Source organism: Eucyclogobius newberryi, unplaced genomic scaffold, assembly GCF_026437365.1.
Source record: "Eucyclogobius newberryi isolate DKJ021-1_F unplaced genomic scaffold, fEucNew1.0.hap1 SCAF_19, whole genome shotgun sequence".
Classification (NCBI taxonomy): domain Eukaryota; kingdom Metazoa; phylum Chordata; class Actinopteri; order Gobiiformes; family Gobiidae; genus Eucyclogobius; species Eucyclogobius newberryi.
The window spans coordinates 29,701,882-29,719,964 of record NW_027315823.1 but is presented as its reverse complement, the minus strand read 5'-3'; the positions used below and the strand labels follow the sequence as shown (position 1 = coordinate 29,719,964).

The 18,083-nt window shown below is 39.7% G+C and overlaps 1 protein-coding gene across 1 annotated transcript in view; it reads right to left on the bottom strand.

Moving 5' to 3' along the window:
• Positions 1-12,286: 12,286 nt before the first annotated feature.
• The window catches only part of LOC140365974 (cadherin-22), a 256,099-nt gene continuing 250,302 nt past the window's right edge, over positions 12,287-18,083 (bottom strand). The window contains exon 13 of the mRNA XM_072452603.1: positions 12,287-13,609. Within this exon, the coding sequence (XP_072308704.1) occupies positions 13,044-13,609 (566 nt within the window). The 3' untranslated portion in view covers positions 12,287-13,043. The remainder of the gene's footprint in view (positions 13,610-18,083) is intronic.

Sequence of the window (18,083 nt, the reverse complement as noted above, 5' to 3'; positions counted from 1 at the left end):
TTGTGAGAGTGAATGCCCATGGCTACAATCTGGCGGGTTTACAGCATATATTTCATGTATGTTCATTAACATGCACTGTCCTGAACAAACAAACAAACAAACCTTAGCGTCAAAGTTGAAGTCTTACAATCAAAACCATTCCGTTTGAAATCATGAGTCCAATTTCAAAGCACAAAACCAGCTGCATGTTGGGAAGCAGTGCCGGGTTATGTTTTGCCGGGTAAAGTGCAGGCTCAGGGAGATGTCCATCTTGATTTGAGGTGACAGAAGCGCTGTAGAGGCAGTCTCAAATGTAGGAACAGGGAGACAGCGTCAGATCAATTGTCCTAACACACTGCTGCGAGGTGAGATACACAGGGGTCATGGGACAGCACTGTACCAAATGCATGTACGTATACAACATTTGCATAAGATAAAACTAAGAATTCAAACATTCTCTGATGATTTTCCATGTGACTCACAATTTGTCTTATATTCCAGGGCTCAGATTAAGGATTTTCACTTGTATAGCGGTGCTGCTAAACAATCCGTGAATTTTTTCAAATTTGTATGGCAATTTGATAATTGCATAGCAAAACACGAAAGTGACCTAACAATCAATATTTTCCATTGATGTAACAATATTATTTGTTTCAAATGTATTTGTAAACATTCTATTTTTAAAAAACGTTTAAACATTTTTTCAAAATAAAACAGAACACTTGCAAATAAAATTAGTTCTTGAACATATTAATCAACACAAAGTCAGATGGCCTCATTTACAACTTTCTTGACGGTCCCTAAGTACTCTCGTCTCGGCTCCGGCTGCACATTTGATGACGGTCTCTAAGCACTTGTCTCAGCTCTGGCTGCACATTCGGATCCATGTAATTCACTGCGCCCAAAATACGCATCTGATTGTCACTTGGCAGTGTAAATATGAGTATTTTGGCATGTGAATGATCTGCAAAGACTTTTGAGTTTAGAAGCATTTGACCTCGGAAGTCCAAATCTGTGACACTAACTTTACCGCACTGTGGCTCCTCCCACTTTCAGACTCGTGATCTGAGGCAGCAGCGGGACTCGTCATGACAACACAGCGTCCTACATGTGTCATGATGTTATTGACGATCGATTGACGAGTGATCAGTACTTTTAGGCGCTTTGGTTATACAATTAAACACTCATTTTTGTATCGCAAAAACTGCGATACAAAAGCCCTTTTTCTGACAAATGCATCGCATTTGAGAGAAATTGCGTCGCATTTTCCACTCCACACTGTCACCCAGAATTCCAACTACGCCGACAATCTTAAATGCATTTAAATCTGCGACGGATTAGAGTGAAGCGCTTAGATTGTCTCCACCGCTTCGTCACAACATCAGCTAATCGATACAAACACATGAAGCACACTTCCACACAGAACTGTTAGCAAGTTCAACTAAAGACAACAGCAGGAAACACATCAGTTTGATTTTTTGTGGTTCTCATGAGGCTGAACCTAATTTACCACTGCACAAAGCCCTTATTTTGACGCACATCACACTGTTTTTACACTTAGGTTGCAATCAGCGCTGCACCAGATGAGAGGTTTATTCCCTTGTTGTACATGTGTATCGCGTGGAATCCAGAGTTCATTCATCCTGTGCTCCATCATCTCAGAGTGTCATAAATCCTTTGGTTGATTTTAGATTAGAAGTTTCAGGACAACTTACAAACTGCTCCTCTTTGAAAATCAACCTATTATTAGTCCAAATCAAAGCGTCAAACTAATTAATCTTTTCTTTATTTCTTGCTTTTAAACTCCGACAGAAGGGAAACATCTTATGTTGATAGCTCCATGAGCCTTCATCAAACTTTCAATGCAAACACAGTTGTGCGCCCTCTAAAGGCCCCTCCAGTCATTACACCAGAGAAGTGCAGCTCAACCTCGAGAAGTTGTGGGCGGGACTAGCCTCTGCACTAGAGCTAATTTCAGCCTGTCAATCACTGTAAAGGGAGAATCTGACAAAAGAACCAAGGTCTGTGGAGAGAGAAGTCTCTGGGAATTTAAGTATAGAAAACAAAACTTGGCAAAGAGTACTATTTTGTTTGTTTCTCAATGCCAACCACGGTTGTATTCTAAATAGACAAATTTTAAAACGTTTGAAACGGAACAGTGAACGCATCCTTTTGGGACAATAAAGATGAGCTTTGTTGGGGGGGGTGCTAAATTATTTAGCCAATAATTTAGGAATTGTTGGCTAAATTATAGCCCTGGATGAAGAGAGCTCTAATTCTCTCTTATGTGGTTGAATGTTTCAATAGTTTAAGTGCAGTGAATTATGTTTGTTTGAATGTCTATAGTAACCTCAGTGTCATCTTAGGACATGTTTTATTTTGGTTGAGTGGTGCTGAGTGTCAGTGTCTTACAGAAAAGAACTGAAATCGCCATAAGGAAAGTTACACAAATGAAGGATGGAACTAGCTGAGAGCCTTTTCAATCCCACTGGAGCCGATATCATTTCAAACTTTTGATTGTAATTATTGATTTGAATCAGTCTCGGAAAAAGGGCAAGGTTAAATCTATTAACAGTCACTGCCTTTTGAATGTGATTAAAATTTAATCTACCTGCAGGATAGGTTTCGCAAAGTTATTCCGACGGAATCCAAAATGATCCTATGATTTACAAATGCCATTAACGCGGATAAAAATGTGTCTGTCGCAACGCAATGCAATGGGGAAAACTAACAGCTAACACATTGTCATTGGTGGAAATGAAGTTTATCCTTATCCCTCTCAATCCTTGATGCGAACAGGAGATTTCCATAGTAACGAGGGCGTAGGTTTGGTCACATGTGCTGCTGTTTGTGCCAGTCTCCATGTTGTGCGATCCATTCCCACTTCAGGGAATTTGATAATAGATTTTTTGACTCTTAACCACAATTCATGCTGTAATGTCTTTCCAAATAATTTATATAAGGATTTATTAAACTGTTAAGGTGGTTCTGGCTCCTCGGTCGATCTGCAAATTGAAGCGCATCCGCTTTTCCATCCGAAGGAGACAGATCTCTCCTTCACTGTGGTCTCCCTGTGGTTTCTACTTTTTCCCAAATTGGTTTTGTAGCTTTTTCTTGTCGAGAAGGAGGGTCTAAGGATAGGGGATGCCGGGACATTTGCCAATTCCCTACGAACATTGTTTAATCTGGTCGGTGTAATCATTCACCATTGAAGGATGACTGGTTACTTTCATTTATGTGGAAATCTGTTATCAGACCTTAGTGCAGAGTCTCTGGACCCCTCATGCACCAGCGGCACTGGCACTGATGCAGTCTTTTGTGCAATGGCTAGTCTCACCTATTTAATGCCCTTCACTAAATTGGATTGAATAAACTACATTGCTCTGCATAGGCATCTTGTTCTTAGAATGAACCAATTTCAGTCTTGTGGTATTTTCAGGTCTGTGTTAAAGTTTTGTGTCTGTAATGTAGCCAACAGTATAGTTGAGATGGACACAAGTCTAAGAATAAGGCAAAAGGGGTTTTCACCCAAGGAATTTTGTGCAAAACACACACACACACACACACACACACACAAGCAGCGTGCCTCAAGCAACAACGGGGGAGCAAAGCCTTGCTTTTATTACGTGTTTAGGACACTATCCAACCAGTGGGTAATTATTATTTGTTTTTGTCTGTTAACGCTTGTTTCCTTCGTGTAACTTAGTTTCAGACGTTTAAATGATAAGTGAGCTCTGAGGGGAGTGAGAGGAGCCAGAGGAGAGGGGCCAGTGCCACTGTTGCACAAGGGGTCCACAGACTCTGCATTAGGTCTGATAACAGATTTCCACATCAATGAAAGTAACCAGTCATCCTTCAATTCATTTTATTTTTGTACCGCCAGAAATGACAACAGCAGTTGCCTCAAAGGGCGACAGTGGAAAAACAGATTAGCAAATGTCATTAGACCCTCCTTCTCTGCAAGGAAACGCTACAAAACCTTTTTGGAAAAAGAAGAAAGCACGAGGAGACCCACGGGGAGAGATCCTACTCCTATGGAAGGACAGGCAGACGCTCTTCAATTTGAAGAATGTGGAGCCTGAACCACTCAGGAGGAGAGAGGGTGGTGGTTCATCTAGCTAGACAGTTCATCCAGGCAGATGAAGAACCGTTCATCTGGAGTAGAGAGCGTTCCTCCAGGCAGTTGAGGAGTATCCAGGTCTACAGGTCAGCATCGGCAGTGTCTGAAGCAGTACTACTCCCCTAACCCTAACCCGCAGTGAACAGGCTACAAGACTATATTATGAGAAAACTCAGCAGGACAATCATGTTAAAGGTGTGCAGCAGTTGCTCCTAGGGCAGCATAGCTGAGAAAATGTTGTTTTTTATTTCTGTTCCTAACTGGCCTGACCATAAGCTATTTCAAAGTGGAACGTTTTAAGCCTGGTCTTAAATGAAGAGACTGAGAATGTGTCGGCCTCTTTAACATGGACAGGAGCTGATTCCATAACACAGGAGCTTGGGAGCTAAATGCTCTACCTCCTACAGTACTTTTAGAGACTCTTGGGACCACCAGAAGGCCAGCATTTTGAGAGCGAAGAGCTTTGTTTGGATGATATGGTTCTATAGCATCTTTGAGGTGGGATGGGCTATGTCATTAACGCATGTAGGTCAGGAGGAGGATTTAACTCGACAGGAGCCAGTGAAGAGACTTCAGCACCGGCGTAATGTGCTCTCTTCTTTTAGTTCTTGTTAGTAATCTTGCTGCTGCATTTTGAACCAGTTGAAAGCTTTTTATAGAGCTTTTAGGACACGCTGAGAGCATAACTTTTAAGCAAGATTTTTCTGATTTTAGTGATATTACACAGATGAAAAAAAGGCTGCTCATATGCGCTTTGAACGAAAGGTCAAATAAGATTTACAGTAAAACATGATGCCACACTGACATTGTCTATCATTGTCATCTGCTTGGAAAAAGCCCTCAAAGTCTCGTTTTAAGAGAGTGAGGTGAAGATTTTAAGAACTCTACTTTTACCTCACTGGCTTCAAACGAATAGAGATGGTTTGAAAGAGGTGTGAATGAGGCCATTTTTGTGAGGAAAAAAAAAGAAACCCGTGTTTGGTGGTTTAAGGTATAAATAAAGGTGTTTACACATCATAAGGGAATTGTAATGGGCAACAGACAAACAACAGTGCAAAAAAGGTTGCCCTCTCCAGGTGGGTGGGGTGTCCTTGCCCCAAGTGGAGGAGTTCAAGTATCTCGGGGTCTTGTTCACGAGTGAGGGAAGGATGGAGCGTGAGATCGACAGGTGGATCGGTGCAGCGGCTGCAGTGATGCAGTCGCTGCATCGGACCGTTGTGGTGAAGAGGGAGCTGAGCCGAAAGGCAAAGCTCTCGATTTACCGGTCATTACTAGTTATTTTGTACAACATTTTTTTTCGCCATCATGTTTGAACACGCAGGCATAATGCAATCAAAAGACCTCATGAAATAAGATAATCACATTTTTCTACTGCTGCTTCATTTTGTGACATGCAGCCATCCTTTATCCTTGTACATCTCCTTAATCACCAACCGCACAAAAACATCACTCTTTTAACAAAACACTTTCTGCTGAATTTGCTTCCCGAGGTTTGCGTATGCACTTTATTTTAACTTAATGGATTTGCTGGTTGCCCTCCCTGTAAACTAAATAACTAATGGCGTTGGGCTATTAGGCAGCGTATGATTGATATATTTTGCACAGTGCATATTTTATTTCTTGCCCCACTGTTTAATCAATTGTCATTATCCAGGAATGAGAGGAGAAAAGTCAGGAGATTTAATGCACACTCAGCGTTCCCCAAAGCATTGTCAATCACCCACCGTCTAATGCCCTTCAAGTTGGCTTTAATGGATTTTCTGCATATTCATATGTCATGTGTACAGGTCATCACTGAATCACTCTTTCTGACAAAGATGATTTAGGAGCTCATTTAAAGTAGCCAAAGGAGTGTTCTTGTCAGGAAACGCTAATTATATTTAAAAGTAAACCTTCTGTTGTCTGTATCATGTTTGTATTTGAACAGCACCAACAATTTCAGTAAGATCTTGTTTATATGTAGATTTTTTCATATCTAATGTTAACAAACTGAAGCAAAATTAACATCGCTCGGTCCATTTTTTTTAGATTTATATGTCCCAAATATGTGCAGTTTGGGCAATTCATAAAATGGTTTCAAATTTGTTATATTTTTCTCATTATAAAGTAAGAAAATGTTGGCTGAAGTTTTGAAAGCATGATTGAATCAGAAGTGATTTCATTGTGTATTCCTGTGGCGGGATTCACAGACAAATTAAGGCTTAGTCAGCGATTTTGTTTTTTGGGAGATTTAATTAGGTTCTCCCACAATTAAAAAAGAAAAAACTACAAAAGTAGCTCGGAGAGTTATTTACAGTGATAGTTCAACAGTTCATTGAGAGAGAAAATAATAATAAGTTTATTCAGTGTAAAATAATAATAAGTTCAGTCAGTGTATAGACTTCCCCTTTAAGTGACCTCCACCTTTATATCCCCATTTGCCCCTCCCACATTACATAACATATTTATGAAACATTATCTACACCATTTCTACCAATACATTGTTAATTTTCATTTTTAACAGATGCACAGACAAAATATCTCCAATAGGAAATGATCAAACTACATAAGAACCTCAAATGTGTACCAGTGATAAGTTTCTATGCAAAAGACAGAGACTGAGGCATTTAAAACACCAGCGTGGATAAGTCTGGGTTTGCCAAAACGCACCACGGGAGGAGAGAGAGTAGACGCAGTGGCACGTTACTTACACACTAACATGTCACAGTGGAGTTTAGCGGTAAGTAGATCACCTCTAAGACTAAACTTCATCCCGGTACACTGTTTCTGGAAAAAGCTTGGAGACAGCTTTGAGAAATATATTTTTACATCCACATAATGTCTAGAAAATCGCGTCTCCTGATTTGTCAATTGTACTATAGTTAGCAGAGTTTGTACATATGAGGGGACATGTGGCGTGTGCCATGTTCTCCTACATCTACTTCCTGTTCAGATTAGTAAATCTTCTTCAAAACCTTCCCCTGCATCTTCTCTGACAGTTTTATTTTTATTCTCTTTTATATGTTTTCTGGCCCGAAGGCTTGGATTGACTGGAATACATTTTTTAGTAGTGCTTATTGCAACGTATAATAATAGTGATTTTTATATGGAGCATTTTTTTTCCATAGGGATTCCGAAAAATAAAAATATGTAATGTTTGGAAGCTTGTTCGGGTTTAATCAGATCACATCAGACCTGATGTTTTATTTTAAATCTGTTTCTGAAGGTTTCTGAAGTGCTGATTTATTACAAATAATCTGAATTATACATTTACATGAGTTTTTGGACCACGTCATGGACATTACTTACCTCACAGCTGCTTAGCCTCTGGAATCAAAGTGAACGTGAAAGTGTGTGAGGCTGTTGAGCTCCTTAAGAAACAAGGTGATGGAAGTAGTTTTACATTAAAATGAAACAACTAATTGAATGTAGTATGACCTCTGAAAAGTAGACGATCTGGTTCATTAAGTCAGTAGATTTCACTTCAAGTTCGGCCCTCGATGTCCCATTAAGTGCACAACTTTTTCCTGCTTTTAATGTTGGTCGCACTAGTTTAAGAACTCTTGTCTCACTGAAAGTTGGTACAGAGTTTGATGTTTATACCTTTTTTTCCCAATCAAACACACAAGAGACACCAACAAAAAACAACAAAAGTAACACAAGACATCTAACGAAACGAAACTTAGGCCCAACCTGTCCAGCGTAGAAGTCCCAATTGTCCAAAGTCTGTCAAAAACATTCCGTATTTCGAATGTCAGTTATAACGTCTCCAGTCTGCTCCACCGCAGCTGAGGATTTTAACACCGATGCTGTTTCTGTTGTGACCTTTTCCCATTTATGCTAAATGCTGGCGCCGGCTCAAAACAGTATATTTTGCGCATCACATTTACATCGGGGCACGGAGGGGAGATGGGTGAGGAGCGGGTGGGAGATTGGGACGTTATGTGAGAATACAATAGGATGGATTTGAATTTTACAGGATTGTGGCCCCAGAATGAGTAGAAAAAATGGACTTGAAATTCATATACAGTGGCAAGGGATTAATTTGAGGGGGAATTGCTCTTCTCTGGGGTCTTGTTGGTGTTAAGTCACTTTCACGTCACCTTCAGTCACTTTCAGAGCATCACAACACAATCACATGAAGGTAATAACTGTAACAAGCATTCATTATTTGCATGCGGTGGCTCATCACAGCCAAAGTAAATAAGTTGCAGACTTACGAGGGCGTCTTTCTTTAGCATCTGCGTTTTAATTAGTCCACTATCGAACAAGCTTTTTTTGAAGAAGCAGTCTGCAGTTCAATAGTGTGAAAACAAAGCACTTTCTTTCCCTAACCTTCTCTGTAACCCTTCACCAAAAACAAACTCTAGCCTCTTTTCCCAGAGTTGTCTTGTCCGTGGAAAGCGTGAAACAATGCTTGCCTTCTGTGCATCCAAATCAGACCCGGGTCTACAGAGGTGCAAAAGGGTGCACCGTAATCTCATTTATAATCAGAATCAGAATCAGAAAAGGTTTATTGCCATTACTAACAGAATTCACAAATATAGGAACTTGTCTTGGTGATACGGTGCAACGATAAAACAACCTATATAAGTCAAATAGAGAAACAATTTAAATCAGTTATAGGATCAAATACGTGTTTTCAGCCTTATTTCAGGTGCGTTAAATAATTACACATAATGGAAGAGTCTCATCTTTGCACCCCTTTGAAACTTAGATGCACGCTCAGTCAGTTTGGCCAATCCGGACACATTTACAATAAGAAGCTGAAAAGATTAAATTAGTTATTATTAAAATAGTTTTCGAATAGTACCCAGGAGAGATTACTCAAGCATGCACACAAAACCTGATCTTGATGAGGGAATCATTTTATAACATGGTATAAAGTGCCAAAAAGTAGATTTTGCATAATACATAGTCAATGTGAAGATAATGCAATATCCTGAACATGCCGAAAGAACACACACCTGTTTTATTTGCATATTTAAAAAGATGCACTCTCCTTCAGTGACCGTGGTGCTGCCTCTGACCTGTACATCCTTCTCGCCCTGGTATTTGCTTGTCAGGAATAAAATGTTGTCAGGCTAAATGTTGGGATTAATAATGGATGAGCAAATTACTCTCTAGCAAAGGCACACAGTGATATGCGCTCCGTTGGAGAAGAAAATGGACATAACTATGTTAGATATGAATAATGTGTATCATAGTGTTATACTACAAATTGAATATTTAAGACAGATATTATTATGTTAGCATGGAAAATAAAATAGGCAAAGTGACAGGAAAGTCCGGTGATTTTGGCATTTCTCCTACGCAGCCAACGCAGTTCTTTGTTTTTTTAATTATTCTTTAATTTATGTGTAATCGTAAATCTTAAAAAAGACACCTATTTGGAAAGTTTACAAAGACAAATTAGAAAGCATGCAAAACATTACTTAATCAAATTAAATTACTAAATTACTATATTAAGCGTTGTTTCTTTCTTTTTAGATAATTTTTGCAACCTATCTAAATCTAGACAATGAAATGAGTGTGTTGTTTACTGATTTACAAACAGACAATGTAACTACCTTTGGAATGAGGAGGAACTTTTGAATCAACTGAGTGTCCAAAAGAATGGCTCAGAGGCCAAGCACCCAGATAACGACCTGTAATACTGTTATATACTGATGAAAAGGTGCAGGAGCATGATCAAACCTCTGATAAATACTGACATTTTGTACGCTTAGATAATCCTTGGCATCTTGCATACAAACATAAATGTCATATTTTTTTTACAAAGCTGTCTTTAACATGGATAAAATGACCTTAGTGAGACTTGCACGTGAAAAGTTGGACAACACATTTCACTAAAATGAAGTGATTATATTGAGAGTTTACTGAAAGTGTTATGCATTTTCCCCAACTTGATCATTTTAGTGACGTTTATAATGTCACTTCCTGGACATGATTGTGATGTTCCATGAGTAGAGGTAAGTCCATGAGTGTTACCTAGCAACCATACTGTAAACAAGGCCAAAATCCATACAAATGACATAATAGTAATAGTACTGATAACACCTTTTTTTGCTAAATGTCAGTTGCAAGTAACTAGTTTCTGCATTTTCTATGGAATGTTGCTTAGTGATGACATCACAGAGGAATTCTGTTTTGGAAGTCAGCTCTACTTTCTGTCATTTTCTACATTTATTACTCATGTTTTTCTGAGAAATATTTACCACCAAACAAAGTGATGATTAGAAGAAAGAAAAAAACATGAGAACTGTATAACACCTGTTGTGTGTCATGACTTTTCATTGGTTAAACAGCGTCATGTGACTCCGGGCCAACCAAAACGGCTGAAAAAAAGTTGTAGAGCTGGCACTGTCCATGATGCTAACTTTCTCTGGATGGTCTGAAATGGATGTCAAAGAAGTTGGACATGTCCCCTGGATTTTAGGAAAACTTGCCATATTTAGATAATTTATGAGGCAGACGTGAGTGTTTGTTTATCGCTTCAGCTCTGGTTTTAAGTGTAAAAGTAGCGCTCGCCTTTTCTGCATTATTAATCTGATGTTTAGGCAGATGTATCAAGCACATATCTCTCTGTTGTCCTTGTTTGTGCGTTGTTCTTTCTGTAAATACAAAAATAGAATGTTTTAGGTTAGACGCGGTCTCCACTGCTCTTTGTCATGATTCTAACATACAACACAAGTCTTTTCCTGGACCACACTTTGCGATTCAAACGTAAGTGCAGTCGTGAGTGGTCCACACGAGACTTTAACTAGAGATGACATAGAGTGATTGGACGCAACTGAAAATTGAAGAAGAAAAAAAGAAAATCGGGCTAAAATTGGCGTCCTCAGCTTCTTTTTTCATTCAAGTAATATTTTTTTGTACATTATCATTTATTCAGTTCCATTCCAACCACTTTCTCTCAAACAAAGCAGCAATTCAAAATGTTGTACCAAAAACTTTAAATATTTATTTATTTTCATTTTTTTTTCCACACAATTGCAATTTAAGCTCAACATTGAGAAGGTTGTGGTTATCAAGTGGAGGAGACAAGTCCGTGATGCGTCACCGTATACTTCACATATCCTCCCCTTCCCTTTTTAAAGTAATATCAAATCCAAACCAAAACATACCCAAATATAAAAAGCAGTCCAATATATTAAACACTGAAAGAAAACTAGAAAAAAAATGGAATGCTGATTGGCTCCCAGTGGGACAAGCAGCTGGCCAATCCTGTCGCACCATCCAGTCATTGTAGCCATTTTGTGCCTTTATTACCTGACAATTGGTGGTGAAAAGGGAAAAAACAAATTATCAACCCACAATTGTCCCTCTTTTGTGACCCCTTCCAAATTCCTATCATAAATCACAACAAAGCACGCCAAAAGTGTGTCAGACGCAGCCATAATCGACCAATTTGGATTATCTTGTCTTTTCCAAACCCTCGCTCTCTCCATCTGTGCCTTCTTTGTTATCTTGTCCATTTTGTTCCTTGATTATTTTACAAAAGTGTCCGTAGAAAATAAATACAAATCTTTTGAGGACAGTGTGTATTTTCGGTGACCCAGAAGCCACCTCGAAGCCAGTGTTGCGTAAAATAATGCCACAGAAGTCCGTCCTGCTTTCTTGTTCCTTTTCATATTGTCCTCGGCGCACTTTGAGTCGAGCTCACTGAGGCGGTAAGAACCGTCAGATGAAATAAATAAATAAATACATGACAAATAAATACATAAATATCCTCCTCCTTTATATAAATACATGTTTGGCCTTGACATCCATGGCTACCATTGACATTATTACTGAGGTGTTGATCTTCCCAGAACACTCCAATCTCAGGAAGTAAACCACTAACATTCTGCAATTACTGGATCCTTTAAGTCTATACATTGAAGGCTGACTTAAATTTGTTTGTAAAAATGTGAAAAAGAAATGTGAAAAAAATAAATATCTGATTAAAGGGACAGCATTTGGCTTTAATCTGGTATACACAGAATGTGTTGTTATGTGTTGACTACATTTTGTTTATTAGATGAAGCTAGTAATATGACATTTTTAATTAATGACATAGTATAATTAAAAGAAAATACACCCAGTAACAAAGATAGATTCAATGTTCCTTTTACGTGGCTGTTTGTGTCAGGGTTTTTGTCACTGGTGGAATAAGATGTTAAGTGATGGGAAGAATACTTGAAAAGGTATTTTTTTTCAGTTGCATTATATTCTTGTGTAAAAAGTGTGACAGCTTTACGTTTGTTGCATTGGTTGGTGTGCATTTATTTATCACAAATTAGAGAAGGGAAATCTGCACATTCACTTGCCCATATTTTTCTCACTGTGCAGGTTGAAGCCATATTACATGTTAAAATACTGCATTCTAGTCCTTTTAGGAACATAACTGTGCCGGAATACTAAATTAGTATTCTCAATATGTATTTTCGGTACATGTATTTAGTTACTACAACACTGGAATGTTCCCCGCCTGCAATAAACAATGTGGACAAAATGTCAACAAATGCAAACACATTGCAGGGAGGTTTGAACAAGCGACCTTGTGGCCAATGGTTGAACACTTCGCAACTTACTGATTATGCCACTGTTGTTCCTTTAGCTGCTTTGAATCAATGCGCAAGGACAACCTATTAATAAGTGTATAACTTTTATTTGGAAATAACAAAAACAATCAATTGTTTAAGGTAATAAGTAATTTCATAAATGGCCAAAAACCAATACTAGTATTTTACACTTTGATAAAGAGTAGATTTGTCATTCCCTTATCGCTGATGTAGCCCCCAGAGCACAAACCGTTTTGCACTTCAAACCAAACGTCCAACATTTTGCCTCTGTGACTCTTTGCAAAGAGATAGAGTGGATCGTGTCTTTGTGGCGAACACAGCGCTGGCTCTGATATATCCAGAGGGTGAGGAGAAGGAGAGCAGTTTTGAAAAGTCTTTAATTATCTGCCGTTTCTATGCTAGGACCCCTCTTCCTCAGGGTTCCCAGGAGCATAATATCCCGCCAACTGCCTGAACCTCGGCCCCCAGTCACTAAGATAGGAAAAATCCTGCTCCGACGTGGTGGACAGTGTGTGGATCGAGCTTAAGGACAGCGCCGGCGAACTGGTGCCCTCAAACGCGTACGTCTGGAAGGAGTCGTACGGCGGCACGGACAGATCTGCGTCGGCTTGTTCCACTTTCTTCTTTATGTAACCCTTGAAGAGCGAGAAATCCGCAGCCACCGCCTCCACGCCTAAACTCGCCACGGCGCTCGCCTCCGCCCCGGGCCGCAGCGTGCCGCCGTTATGCCGGTTGGTCTGGATCCACTGGGGCAGGGAGCGGATGTCCGGGCCCGCCTCCGAGCTCTTGGCCTCGGGGAAGTCGTAGAGGTTGCGGAGGGCGCTCATGTCGTAGGCTTGGGTGTCTTGCTCGCCGCCGCCTTCGTCGTTGTACTTGATGACGTTGTCGCGCATGTCCTCCTCGTCTTCCGTCATGCGCTGGCCTTTCCGGTGGCGCTTCAGGGTCAAGATGAGCAGCACCAGAACTGAGGAGAGACATGCAGGGAGAAAGGAGAATGCGATTAGATTTGTTGATACTTACACTGCAAAAGAGAAAATTGTTTGAGTTGAGGGTTAGAGGATGAGAGGTTAGCGATGTAGCGGAATCGAAACAGAATCTCAACTTGAAATGTCCTCTGTAAACAACTGAGTATCTTGCCTTGTCCATGTAAAAGCTGTTAACTCACCAGTTCATGTTCTGTAAGGCAAGAGATTCTTAGAGTGGTTTATATTTCAGACTCAAATATTAATGCTTCGAGACAATATATGTACTTTATACAAAACAATATATGTACTTTATACAAGATTTCGGGTAGAGGGTTCATGACATACTTGTTTCTACGGAGATGTTATTGCTTGGCCTGGATTTTTCCACTGTATGGTATTAAACCTATCTATTTTGCAGTTATTAAATTACAGCTAAAATAAATACCTTGAAAAACATAAATGCTCGCCTCTCCACTGATCTAATCGATCTAATTGGCCTGGTGAATCACTTGTCTGTGTCCATGGTGATACAGTAGATACAATGTCTGTCCAAAAAAAGTCACGGCAGGAGGAGAGTGACCACTGCACAAAGCCCTCTCCTGCTCAAACACTCTGGGGTTCAGATCTGTAGTAGATCAGTTTCTGCTTCTCCTTCTCTGCTCGATGCTAATGATTTGACCCTTCTCAAACACAGTGACATCTTTTCCATGACCACGAGATTTGTCTTTCCACATGGTTGTTTCAGAAGTGAGAAGCCACTCACTGCATCAGTTGGGTTTGTGTTGCAGCTGAAAGATCATCACCTGCAGCAGTTATTCAGTAGGAGAGGACCTATTAGTCAAAGGTGCCATAACATGCTTTTTTTCACGTTTCGTAGTCTATCCTAAGTGTATAATTGATAATAATAAGGGTTGTGCATCACCTTTAACATAATAGTTAAGAAATATCACCCAGACCTTGGACCCCCTCACCAACCCGGAAATGCAAACGGCTTGGTTTGATATTCGCCCCCACCCTTGCGAAGAGCGATCTGGCTCCCCCGCCCAACCCGTGACGTAGTCTCAGAGCGCGTGTGTGCCCCGCCCACCCGTGACGTAGTCCCACAGCTGTCTGCTCCGCGCTGCGCCGCTCCTGCCGCGCGAGTGAGTGAGAAACAATAGAACTTCAGATCAACACTACTTTGAGCCTAAATAAATCTGGTGTTTATTCTACAGCGTGCGCAGAACAGATATATATCTATAGATCTATATATATGTATATATATATATATATATAAAAGTCTTATGTCCATCGTGCTCTTATTTCCTGGTTTTTCGGTATCGGATAGAACTTCTCTCCGTTTATTTTCCCGGTTGCTGCATCAACTGCCACATAAACCTTCACCATTGTGATAATAGTAAAGAGTGCGATATCATTAATGAAGTTTTGGGCCTCTTTGAGCCGTGTTTCCTCGTAAATCGAAGCAGAAAAACTCCGGGGCTTGTAGGGAGACACGAGCAGCGCGGAGCCGGGGGGAAGGGGGCGGGGGGCGGGAGGGGGAGGCGGGTGGAGAGGGGGAGGGGGAGGGTGAGGGGGGATGATGACGCGTGCCTGTGATTATGACGCGGTCCTGTGAACAACCCCCGTCAGTTTGGAGATTCGAGGAAAGGAGATAGTCTGTAATTTAGCTAAACACTGCGGGAATCAATCAAAAAAACACTCTGGGTACATATATGAAGCACAAATAGCAATGTAAGAAGGTTAAAAGCTCTGAAAAGTCGATTTTGCATGTTATGGGACCTTTAAAACGTTTTTTTCTGAACAGGCAGTGTATGTTTAATGCCATACAATGGAATATTCCTGGCAAAGCGATTATGGAGACAAGCAGTATACGAACATAGTGCACCTTTAGAATATACGTCACGAAAAAGAAAATTATGAAAATGATTACACTATCTATCAACACTGGATTGGTGTCATTTCGACTAGTTAAGATGTATTTATTATTTCAAACGACTGTATGTACAACTTACACAAATACAATGGAACTTGGCTATTGGCAGACATATATACTGTACTGTATATACTGTAGATGAACAAGTCAAACCTGAGGAAGCTAAATCCTTTGAACTTGATACAGAAAAACATTCCATTTTCCATTGTAACGCTATTTTAAGTGTCATGAAAACAGCAACAACAAAGTATGAAAATGCCCATTTCCCACGGCGATGGCATCCGCACTGACAGATGTATTAAATCTGACATGGCAATGACTGACACAAGTTAGTAGCAGGCACAATAATAAAAACGTCTCATAGTCCCACGTACAAAGATGAATGACAGTAATGAAGGTGCCAATACCATGATGGAAAGACTGGTACATAAATCACTGCTGGAGTACAACTTCTATTGGTATACTATTTGCATTTGTGTAATTCTATTCAGAAAAGCTACAAAAGAAATGTGCTCTTGGAGAGAAAATTAAGTTCAAAGATTTTGCAGCATATGATGGTGAAAGTGCGATCGGAAGTGTTTGATGGGATGTGAATGGAGCTGTTTGGAGCAAATGTTCAGCCCGTTTGTTGAACCATATTTTATCACCACAAAGTGTGAATGAAGAATACACAAAATGGTCCTTGACGCCTGAATTTCCCCCCCAAAATATAAAAAGTGATTTTGTCGCGACGAGCTGGCCCCTGTCCAGGCTGTTCCCCGCCTAAGGCCCAAAGTCACTAGGATTATCTCCAGTCACCTGCGACCCCGAACGGGAACAAGCAGTCGAAAATGTATGAATGAATGAATGAATGAACTTTGGGTTTGTGGCATATCTACGACACAGAACACTTTTGTCTCACACAGTTGTAGAAAACAGTTTTATACAACATGCTTCGTGTTACAGTTTGCTTGCATGTGAATGTCTGAAGGCATTAACATTTGTGACATGTTTATGGTTTTTGATTGTGGCACCCTTCCTCACAAACCCTTACTCATGAACTTTGTATATTTTTGTTGAATTATAGGTCTTTTTATCAGACTCAAAATCAGTTTTATTGCCCTTTGTCAGTGAACAAACTAGAAACTTGCTTCAGCGTCAAAGTGCAACATAAAACAGTGTATGACAATAATAACAAATATTTTAAAAGTATAGAGTATGCTAGAGCATGCTCTTCTGTATTTGTTTAGTGTGTTGTAGACTTATTTATTTCTTTGATCCAACATTTCTGATCTCTAATTTGTCAGATTGTCTACTACATATAATTTTACCATATTTTTGGTTGGTTGTTGTTTTTTGACGTAGCTGTCATGTGATGTTCTCGTGTGATTTTACACTGTTATTTATACCACCTGTTGTCATTTTTAATGTTGCTATGCCCTGACGAAGACCCTTCAGGTCGAAACGCGTAGGCGTCCCTTTCTCTATTAAAGGACTTACAACCGCTCAAGGTGCTTCAGCATTTGGGCTTTTTGGCCATCTACCAAGAGTGCATTCTTTGGCATTCTTTGTAAGTAGCTTATGTTTTTTCTATGCTTGATGAGCACCTGACTGTGATGCAATTGTAGACCCAGGAAGCACTCACTATCTCTGCTTTTAAAAGTTATATATAATTACATTTTCAGATAAATGTATTGTGTTATTCTAGTTAAATACTGATTCTTGGGCACTGCAAACAGCCTAAAACTCCATACACATGTCAAAGCAGATAAATGAACAGAGCGATAACGACTTTATTAGATTTATGCTCAGGGGCCCACACACATATTGGTAATTCTGAAATAGACTAATGCATTAAACATGTGAGCCCAAGATGGACATTTAATAGTTTTCAAGCTTCTGATTACTCCCATTGTAACTTTGATTCTACCTCCTGGGGGAACGCGCAGCAGGGAGGATAATTTATGATTAGCTTTTATATTTCCAATGCATGAGGATTGATTTTCCACAACGCTGATTGCCTTGGTCAGAAATATGATTCAAAAAGGCTTAATGGACACCAATCTGTATATCAATACTCATTCACATTCAAGACTTTAGGCTCCAGCGCCACTCAAAAGACAATGGAATGCACTGAAATGAATCCAGCTTTAAAAACGAGATAACAATAAAGATGGATGGTGCTATAGGGAAAGAGTGCAGCAGGAAAACAAAAGCAGTTTGCACATAAATCGATAACTTTTTAATTTGGACTCGGTTATTTTAATTAGTGCTTGTGATTAGACACAGGCTGGCACTTCCACCTCCTTCCACCATATGAAAACTTCCTCTAAATTAAAAGGAACATTTAAAACAGACTTTAGTGAACCACGATACCAGTGCAATGGCCTTTATTTTCCTTAAAACACAATAAACATAAAATAAAAACTCACCTATCACATTTATATTTCAAGTAAGTACAGGACTGAGAACTGAATACTAAATAGTAAAATTCCAATAAAATCCCTTATTTCATTAGTTCATAGGCCCAACCTCTGAGCCGATACTCAATACAGCCAGCA